The 11,144-nt window shown below is 37.3% G+C and overlaps 1 protein-coding gene across 1 annotated transcript in view; it reads left to right on the forward strand.

Annotated features, from left to right (window-relative positions):
• LOC127877556 (eukaryotic translation initiation factor 3 subunit J-B-like) overlaps positions 1-5,397 on the forward strand; it is a 33,185-nt gene extending 27,788 nt beyond the window's left edge. The window contains exon 9 of the mRNA XM_052423527.1: positions 3,052-5,397. Within this exon, the coding sequence (XP_052279487.1) occupies positions 3,052-3,183 (132 nt within the window). The 3' untranslated portion in view covers positions 3,184-5,397. The remainder of the gene's footprint in view (positions 1-3,051) is intronic.
• Positions 5,398-11,144: the final 5,747 nt, after the last annotated feature.

The following is an 11,144-nucleotide window of genomic DNA, read 5'->3' on the forward strand; positions in this document are numbered from 1 at the left end:
GGGGGCATTGTGTTTCTGACAAACACATCTCTTGTTTCAAATTTGATGAGGGTTAAAATGTTCAGTAACAACCTTGGCTATGCACACAACAGTTGTGACATCTTCCATGATAGAATAAATGTATTTTGGTCCAAAAAAAGATTATATGACAAGAAGAAGTTGATCATGTGCTATCAAGGATGGTTTCTTAGTGCATGTATGGTTCTCATATAGCCATACATTCGTCCAACATATTTCTGTTACAATACTGAGGCCTAACTTAAATAAGAGCAAGTTATGTTCATAATAAAGATAAACAAGATCATAATTAGTTAACGGTTTTACTGAAATTTGAGTTGAAAGGTTTGATTTTTAGCTCACCTGATTGCTCAGGTGAGCTTTTGTGACCGGTCTTTGTCCGTCTGTCCGTCCGTAATTATTTGCTTGTAAACACTCTAGAAGCCACATTTCTTGTCCCATCTTCATGAAACTTGGTCAGAAGCTTTGTCCCAATGAAATAACGGTCGAGTTTGAAACTGGGTTGTGCAAGGTCAAAAACTAGGTCACTAGGACAAAAAAAAGAAAAACCTTGTAAACACTGTAGAAGTCACATTTCATGCCCAATCTTTATGTAACTTTGTCAAAATGTTTGTCTTAATGATATCTTGGTTGAGTTCAAAAGTGGTTCCAATCCGTTGAAAAACATGGCCGCCAGTGGGCAGGGCAGTTTTCCTTATTTGGCTATAGAGAAACCTTGTAAACACTCTAGAAGTCACAATTTTTGCCCAATCATCATGAAAGTTGGTCAAAACATTGGTTCAATTGATGTCTCGGACGAGTTCAAAAATGGTCTAGATCGGTGAAAAAACATGGCCACCAGTGGGCGGGTTATTTTTCTCTATGTATATAGTGGCAGTTTTCCCTATTTGGCTATAGAGAAACCTTGTAAACACTCTAGAAGTCACAATTTTTTCCCAATCATCATGAAAGTTGGTCAAAACATTGGTTTTATTGATATCTCGGATGAGTTTAAAAATGGTCGGGATCGTTGAAAAAACATTGCCGCCAGTGGGCAGGGCATTTTTCTCAAAATGTATATTGTGAAAACATGTGAACACAGTAGAAGTCACATTATTGGCCAAATTTTCATTAAATTTGCTAAGAACGTTTGTTTCCTTGATACGAGAGTTGAGTTCAAAAATGGTTCCGGTCATTTGAATAACATGGCTGCTGGGAGGGGGGCAGTTTTCTCACTATGCCCCCCCCCCCCCCCCCCTGTCGAAGAAGAGGGGATATATTGTTTTGCTCATGTCGGTCCGTCCACCAGATGGTTTCCGGATCATAACTCAAGAGTGCTTATGCCAAGGATCATGAAACTTCATAGGTACATTGATCATGACTCGCAGATGACCCCTATTGATTTTCAGGTCACTAGGTCAAAGTTCAAGGTCATGATGACCCGAAATAGTAAAATGGTTTCCAAATGATAACTCAATAACACTTATGCCTAGGATCATGAAACTTCATAGATACATTGATCATGACTCGCAGATGACCCCTATTGATTTTCAGGTCACTAGGTCAAAGGTCAAGGTCACAGTGACCCAAAGCAGTTAAATGGTAACCGGATGATAACTCAAGAACGCTTATGCCTAGGATCATGAAACTTCATAGATACATTGATCATGACTCGCAGATAACCCCTACTGATTTTCAGGTCACTAGGTCAAAGGTCAAGGTCAAGTTTACCCAAAAAAGTAAAATGGTTTCCAGATGATAACTAAAGAACGCTTATGCCTTGGATCATGAAACTTCATAAATACATTGATCATGACTCGAAGATGACCCCTATTGATTTTCAGGTCACTAGGTCAAAGGTCAAGGTCGCGGTGACCTGAAATAGTAAAATGGTTTCTGGATGATAACTCAATAACGCTTATGCCTAGGATCATGAAACTTCATAGATACATTGATCATGACTCGCAGATAACCCCTATTATTTTCAGGTCACTAGGTCAAAGGTCACAGTCACGGTGACCCAAAGCAGTAAAATGGTTTCCGGATGATAACTCAAGAACGCTTATGCCTAGGATCATAAAACTTCATAGATGCATTGATCATGACTCGCAGATAACCCCTATTGATTTTCAGGTCACTAGGTCAATGGTCAAGGTCACGATGACCCGAAATAGTAAAATGGTTTCCGGATGATAACTCAAGAACGCTTAGGCCTAGTATCATGAAACTTCATAGGTACATTGATCATGACTTGTAGATGACCCCTATTGATTTTCAGGTCAAAGGTCAAGGTCATGGTGACCCGAAATAGTAAAATGGTTTCCAGATGATAACTCAAGAACTCTAATGCCTCGGATCATGAAACTTCATATGTACATTGATCATGACTCGAAGATGACCCTATTGATTTTCATGTCACTAGGTCAAAGGTCAAGGTCACGGTGACCTGAAATAGTAAAATGGTTTCTGGATGATAACTCAAGAACGCTTATGCCTAGGATCATGAAACTTCATAGGTACAATGATCATGACTCGCAAATGACACCTATTGATTATCAGGTCACTAGGTCAAAGGTCAAGGTCGCTGTGACCTGAAATAGTAAAATGGTTTCTGGATGATAACTCAAGAACGCTTATGCCTAGGTTCATGAAACTTCATAGGTATATTAATCATGACTTACAGTTGACCCCTATTGATTAACAGGTCACTAGGTCAAAGGTCAAGGTCACAGTGCCAAAAAACGTTTTCACACATTGGCTGTCAAGGTCACCGTGACTCAACTTAGAAAAATGGTTTCCGGATGATAACTCAAGAATGCTGACCCCTAGGATCATGAAACTTCATAGGTACATTGATCATGACTCGCAGATGAAATAATGATGAAACTTGACCAGGATGTTTGTCTGGACAATATCTAGGTCAAGTTTGACATTTGGTAAAGATTGAATGAACCGACTCCTCTCAGGTGAGCGAACTAGGGCCATCTTGGCCCTCTTGTTAAATAATATGGGAATCATCTTTTTTCTTACTCTCCAACCTCCGTTTGTTTATAGGAGGCAGACAAGAAGAAGAAAAAGAAGTCCTCCAAGAACGTAGTTATAGAACGGGACACAGACTTCAACGATATAGCGGCAGCCGGGCGCGGGGAATATAACGATGATTTGTACGAAGAAGACTATATATAGTTCCTACTTGTGAATTTAATTATGGCTAAAGGACTGGTTAGTTGGCAGGGAATTGATGCATGGTTAGAGTGGTGCTTGTTGATAAAAAAACATTTCTACTGCTTATATACATAAGAAACTGATTCTGTGTGTGTGATACATTATCTTGGATTAGGGAGAGCACGGTTACGGTTAATCAGTTTTATTTACTAGTTAATAATTCTGAATTACACATTTTTTGACACACAAAAGGATTTGAATCTCTTTCTTTATTGGTCAAGAAAAAACGTTCATGATCATAAAAGTAATAATAAATAGTTCAATAATTTTATATTAAAGCATTATGAAAACTCATAATCAATAACAGGAACTATTGCTAACAGTCCTTTTCGCAAGTCAAATAGTGCTATATCTTTGAAAACTCATAATCAATAACAGAAACTATTGCTTACAGTCCTTTTCGCAAGTGAAATAGTGCTATACCTGTGGGCAAGGAAGTGCTTTATAAAATAAAAAGTGCACGTAAATATTAGTACTCCTATGAAGTACTTTTATGCTGTACAACATTATTGAAGAAAAATAACTATAGTTGCAGCTTTATTAAAAAACACAATATATTTAATACACACAATGTACTCATAACACGTAACATCTCACCTTGTTTATAGCCTTAATATTTATGACCTTTTGTTTTAAATGACTTGTTCATCACCTGTTTTGGGGATTGGTTTCCACTCCATTCCATAAATACTGTCCAAAAAATTAAACTTGACAAAAAATGGTTGGCTTACTGAAAAAGATTTAAAATGCATTAAAGTCATTAAATAATAATAATTTGGTAATAATCATTGAATGGTTTCTGCACATGCAAATTAGATTCCACTAATTTCTAATACAAACTGTTACACATTGTATTGTCAAGCATCTATCCAAATTATTTGTTCCTTAAATCAACATACACAACTGTCAGATTTAAACTATTTGCTATGTACTTGGGCACCATTTGCAATGTTAGCTTTATCTCTTTAACCCATAAGAAGCAAAGTGAAAATGGCTTTTGCAAACAGCATAAAATCAGAACAGCCTGCAAGTAACTCACAGTCTTTTCAGGTTTCTTGCTGTATGCTGCTCATCAGTATCTAAGGGTGGGAAATGAAGCCTTTAAAACTTTAGTCCAGTAAGAAAGTTGTTTTATTAAATGGAACTTTTTATGGGGCTAAAAGTGCGTAAAAATACGTATCTAAGTGGTTATTTATAAAGGGATAAATGAGACATGTAAGAGAATTGTAACATGTTGATAGCGTTGTCAAGGTGCCATTTATGGGACGATTTTTCATGCATGTGTGGTTATTGGATCTTGTGAAAAGGCATCTTCATCTTGTTTATTTCTGTTCAGATCCATAAAAAAGCTTCTTTTGGGGGAAACTTTAATTGATGCATGTGCCTATAGAGTTGTCCCAGATTTTCCTGTACTTTCCCTTAGACTGGACTTTCGTTTAGATGAGAATTCCTAAACACACAAAAATCCTTAAATGTTGTAAAAATTATTTTTGAGCATTTGCAGACTGGCCAGGCTTATCAGGGATGATACGTTTAGCTCCTGGATTAAGCCCTATTTTTCACAGAGCCACCTCATATGAGCCGTGCTCTGTGAAAAAGGGGTTTAATGCATTTGCTTAAAGTGTCGTCCCTTATTAGCCTGTGCAGTCCGCACAGGCTTATCAGTGTCGACACTTTCCACCTACACTAGATTTTTGCTAAGAAAAGACTTTCTTTAAACAGAAAATATCACAAAAGCGGAACTGCACGGGCTAATCTGGGATGACACTTTACGCACATGCATTAAATCCTCTTTCCACAGAGCACGGACCATATATAAGTAGAAAACCTTTTCTGTGGTTATTTGAATCCATTCCTATGTTAGGGATGGTAATTTATGATTTTAGGGATATTTTGCCATGATGATGTATTAAATATTTATTTCCAAGGACGAATGCATAGATTGGGTTTTTGGTTTTGGGTACTGCCCGTCCGTTGGTACATTGTGGTTCTTAGTATGACGCGCAAACATGTAATGTTATTTATATATTGCTTCGAAGATTTTTAAATCTGTGTGAAAATAAATGCTGAGTGTAACATATTGCAGCTAATGTGGTCAATTGAAGAATTTCAAAATTTCTTTTTGTGTCATGTTATTTTCTCATTCATTGTTCAATAACACAAAAATGAAAGTTACACTGTGTTTGTTTCTGGTTTGTGATGAAACAAAAGAATATATTTGCCTGTTTTTCATTTATTGGATACCACTTCATCTAAAATAAGAAACATAAAAATGAAATTAAAGTGTGAATTGTATACGTTTTCAGAAAGTTTTATACGATCTGAAACGAGTTTTCATTTCATGCAATATTTATTTCAATAAGTTTAGAGATTTGTTCACAATCGAGCTTCTGGTTTTGAAAAAATATATACAACAAGAAATGTGTTTGTCAGAAACAATATGTCCCCTTCTGCGCCGCTTGATTTAGTTTTTTTGACCTTGAAGGATGACCTTGACCTTTTACCACTCAAAATGTGCAGCTCCATGAGATACACATGCATGCAAAATATGAAGTTGCTATCTTCAATATAGCAAAAGTTATTGCAAAGTGTTAAAGTTGGCGCAAACAAACCAACAGACAGACCAACAGACAGGGCAAAAACAATATGTCCCCCCACTATAGTGGTGTGGGACATAATAAAAAGGGTTAATAAATCTTTAGTTCACTAACTAGTTTACTGGCATAGTCGTTTGTGTCAAATATAGACTGTATTATACTTGTCTGAGCTTGCCCAGTTGTTAGAGCTGTGGGCTATAAATCAGAGGATCTCGGGGGTTTGATCCTTGGACCAGCCTCAGTGGTAGAGCTGTGGACTTCAAATCGATGATCTCGGGTTTGATCTTTGACCCGGCCTAAATGGTAAAGCTGTGGACTACACATCAGAGGATCTCGGGTCCGATCCCTGGCCTGGTCATTACACTTGTCCGGCTTGCCCATTTGATAGAGCTGTGGACTACACATAAGAGGATGTCTGGTGCGATCCCTGGCCCGGTCATTACACTTATCCGGCTTGCCCATTTGTAAGAGCTGTGGACTACACATCAGAGGATCTCTGGTGCGATCCCTGGCCCGGTCATTACACTTGTCCGGCTTGCCCAGTTGTAAGAGCTGTGGACTACACATCAGAGGATCTCTGGTGCGATCCCTGGCCCGGTCATTACACTTGTCCGGCTTGCCCAGTTGTAAGAGCTGTGGACTACACATCAGAGGATCTCGAGTCCGATCACTGGCCCGGTCATTACACTTGTCCGGCTTGCCCAGTTGTAAGAGACTACAAAACAGAGGATCTCGGGTGCGATCCCTGGCCCGGTCATTACACTTGTCCGGCTTGCCCAGTTGTTACAGCAGTGGACTACCCTGGCCTGGTCATTGCACTTGTCCGGCTTGCCTAGTTAGCTGTGGACTGCAAATCGAGGATCTCGGGTGCGATCCCTGGCCCTGCCTAAATGGTAGAGCTGTGGACTACAAATCGAGGATCTCGGGTGCGATCTCTGGCCCGGCCTTAATGTTAGAGCTGTGGACTACAAATCGAGGATCTCGGGTGCGATCCCTGGCCCGGCCACAGCGTGTGTGTTGATTGGTCATGAAAGTCTTTCTATGGCAAGTATCCCTTACCTCCTCTCCATACTTCTCACGTTTGGAAGTTGTCAGTTACTGGCATACATATGTGCAGTACGGGAATACCAGCTGACAAAGGAAAAGTGAGTTGGTTGGCTGACCTAGATATGACTGACATACTGTTGGAAACGGATAAAAACTGAACTAAATAAACAAACATTTTAAGCATATTATTTTGATATTGATAAAGTCTTAAAAGTTAAAAGACCAGTATGGATCGACTTTTTTTTAATTCACTCTAATTGCAGTGCCGTTTTGTTTTAAGAGACTACAATCAATCGTAACATTAAGGCGTCTGTCGTCATTTTTTCAAGATACAGAAAAATACATCAGTAACCAAAATAGTCTATTTATTGTTATGCCCCCGGATCGAAAGATCGGGGGTATATATTATTTGGCCTGTCTTTCTGTCATTGTGTCAGCCATTGTGTGTGTCCCAAAACTTTAACCTTGGTGAAAGTTTGATAACTTTTGCAATATTGAAGATAGCAATTTCATATTTGGCATGCATGTGTATCTCACGGAGCTGCACATTTAAAGTGGTGACACGTCAAGGTCATCCTTCAAGGTCAAAGGTCAAATATCATTGTATTTTTATTTCCTAAAACTTTAACCTTCGTTAAAGTTTGGCCATAACTTTTTGAATATAGAAGATAGCAACTTGATACTTGGCATGCATGTGTATCTCACGGAGCTGCACATTTTGAGTGGTGAAAGGTCAAGGTCATCCTTCAAGGTCAAAGGTCAAATGTATGGCTTCAAAGCGGCACAATAGGGGCCATTGTGTTTCTGACAAACACATCTCTTGTTGCGTCATATAATGGAATAAATCATACTTCGAAGGACGGTCGTTTATTTGCTCTGACATTTTGATTTTGGACAGAATTGTTTTACATTTTAAATTTAACCATTTGTCTAAGACATCTGGTCAATTATCGAACTGGCAGATATAATAATTCTTAGTAAGAAACCTTTTCTGTAATCATGACAAAGTCTATAATAGTTACACACGAAAATGTTTTATTAAACAGTCATTGTTTAAATAGCAGCTGTAATTCAACATTCAAAACATTCAAGAGGTTCGTTAATTAGCTAGGATCTAATAAATTTTGCAATGCAAAAAAAAATATTATTCTGTAAAATTGCAATTTGAGGATATTCCGTCGCCTCTAAGCATAATTGTTGCACAGGCTGTATAGGGACATTTTCCGCCTTTAAGGTATTTTTCATTTAAAGAAAGCGTCTTTTAAGTGAAAATCTATTTTAGGTATTAAAGTGTCGTCACTGATTAGCCTGTGCGTCGGCGTGCTGTAGTGAATATGGTATCCGCCGCCGTGGGTTCGATCCGCTCTGTGGGAGCGTTCTTTAAATCTCTTCCAAAGACACAAAGTACTGGTTCAACCCAGGAAACGGACTCCATAGTATTTCAATAATCGGGATTTTCGTAACTAAGAAGTTGTCTCCCATTCTGGTAGGTATCACGAGTATCCCGGGTAAAAAGCGGTCCGTCTAAAATGCGTATATGACTCATATCCGCGGATATGACCGAAAAGTGCGGATATGGACGAATATAAGCAATATCGACACTTTTTCTGCAATGTTTATTTCAATGTTTAATGAAAAATACACAATATGTATTAAATATGCAAGATAAAAATATCTTATATTTGATTGTTACTATATACTATAGTTTATTGGTACGTAGAAATACACGCTATTTTATTTATTCAAATGAACACAGGATATCGTAGTGCTACATTTAAATGTTTCAAGAATGATTATAACCATTATAGTTGCGCTGTTATTGAAAAGCAATGCATGTCCCCGTTAAATTTTAGATTTTTCGTTAATATTTCAACAGTTCATATCCAATATCCCGATAAGTTAAAATACGAAGCATATATGTTTAAGATTAATATTACAGCTATTACATTCACTTATAAAACATAATATTAACGAAAAAATCTAAAATTCTCCCATTTTTAGAATGGGAGACAACTTCTTAGTTACGAAAAGACCGAATAACCACAAGCTTTCAATGCAATCAAGCTCAATATAGAGGTTTAAATGAAACTTATCTGGGACGACACATTATGTACATGCATTAAGCCCAGTTTTCCATGAACAAGATCCAGCATGTCGGATGCCGATGTAGAGCGATTGACCTCTGCGCGAGTGCTTGTCCTTACACGGAAGTCAAGGAAGGGCTGACCTATCAGCTTGTTTATTTCAAGGGCAGATTTTGAAATGTATCTTCAGTTTATTGATTCTGGCTGTTATGATAGCGAACATTAAATAGAATTAAAAAAAGTGTTGACAATGACGTTTGAATGTCGATAAAGTGAGTAAATAACACTCAATTGGTCATTGTCGGCTCGGGTACTACTTACATGTACCCAGGGTACTCTTAAGTATACTTACATGTACCCCGGGTACGGTATATATACAAAAATGTACCCGGGAATTTTAACGCTAAATCGGTCGTTGTCGGCTTTTTTTAAATAATTAATTACGTTCACATTTATGTCAATTTTATGGCCTCTATATTATCGAAACTCATACTCAGAAAGCGTGTTGATGCAGTTCTTTTTAAGAGAAGTTTGTTTTAGATTAACAATATCGTTTTACGGTAATCGGTATTGCGTTTTACGACATCGGATTTTGGGTGGGAATACAACTCGGGTACAGTGTAATATCGACCGGGTACGTTTCAGTATATTTACTGTACCCGGGGTACATGTAAGTATACATAAGAGTACCCGGGGTACATGTAAGTAGTACCCGAGTCGACAATGACCAATCGAGCGTAAATAGCAATTGCGACCGTGATCATGTGCATATTATTTTAGTGTCGAACGCATTTGGTGGAAAAACAAGTATAAATACATTTATACTGTTCAAAACAAGTGTCCATATAAACAACAAATAGAGAGAGGACATGAAAAAGTAGCACATAATCTTCATGGCTAAACAAGAATCGTGTTGCAAAATAAGATCACAGAACACTTGTTACATTTGTGTTGAATGTGCCAGACTGTATTTTTTGCGAAAGAAACGAATAGACGGCTAGCGTGCGTATTCCATGTTCAATCAAAACATTATCCCTTTATTATTATTTTTTTATTTAACGCATGATTGAAACATATGGCACTTTTTATAAACGCCCAGTAAAATATTATTTTATATAATTATAAATAATTGTCACTGGGAAACGTTATCGGGCGCGAGGGTACAGATCAAATTGCAATTGATAACATAGACATAAAGTGCGCGATTTTTGTAGAGGTGATAATCCCTCGAGAACTCTTCATTAAAAGCATGGTTCTAGGAACGTTCATTGTTTATAAAATATTTCTGGGAAACAAAGTTGATATGCACACTTACTCTATTAAACATCTTATTCAAAACAGAAAATGATTTTATAAGTGATCAATGCAAAGTATGCAATATATGTAAAAATGTTATTTGGGTATATGAAAAAATGCAGTGAATATTCTTTTACCTTAATAGCCCGAAACATTTTGAAGTTTGAAGCTAATGTATTGCCTTCGATATTTTCTGTAATGATTTGAACAAGGAGGCAATTATGGACCTGGATCGCTGACACCAATACATCAAGAAATGTTAGTAATAACGCAAATAATATTAAATAATGAAGATAATTTCTGACCAACAAGCGAGAACGATATGGCTGTTATCAGCCACCTTACAAATACCCACCGAATGTCGCCAAGTAGCATATAGAAGGACAGTCATATTCTAGTATATGAAAGTACAGTTTCAAATAGGAACGTAACAATTATATTGGTTTCAGACAAGATTTTTCTCGTTTTTAGGGTCATAACGGTGTTTAGTCACTGCGTTTGTCTAAGCGAGAACTTTATTACGCACGCCATAGTTAGCTGAATGTGCATCCACTAATAAATAGTCCGCGAAAGAATGTAATAATTTTTATTGCATACTTTAAAATAATTTGAAAAATTTAAACATGATAATTTTAACTTAATATTGACTTCAAACGCTCAAAACATTGTGTTTAATTCGACTCTGAAACGTTAAGTCCAAACTATACTTCTCACCCATTTGTCGTCCACGTAAAGCTTCGGAGTCATCGTGAAAGGTCACTGACCAAGCAAGTTTCATAACTTCGAGCTGCAATTGAGCAGAATTATACCCCTTTTTGTACTTCGAACATTCAGAATAACTCAATACCTCTATGCTTAACTACAGAAGTTCAATTAAATATCAATGTTTGTCTTAGTG

The sequence above is a fragment of the Dreissena polymorpha genome, chromosome 4 (assembly GCF_020536995.1).
Source record: "Dreissena polymorpha isolate Duluth1 chromosome 4, UMN_Dpol_1.0, whole genome shotgun sequence".
NCBI lineage: Eukaryota > Metazoa > Mollusca > Bivalvia > Myida > Dreissenidae > Dreissena > Dreissena polymorpha.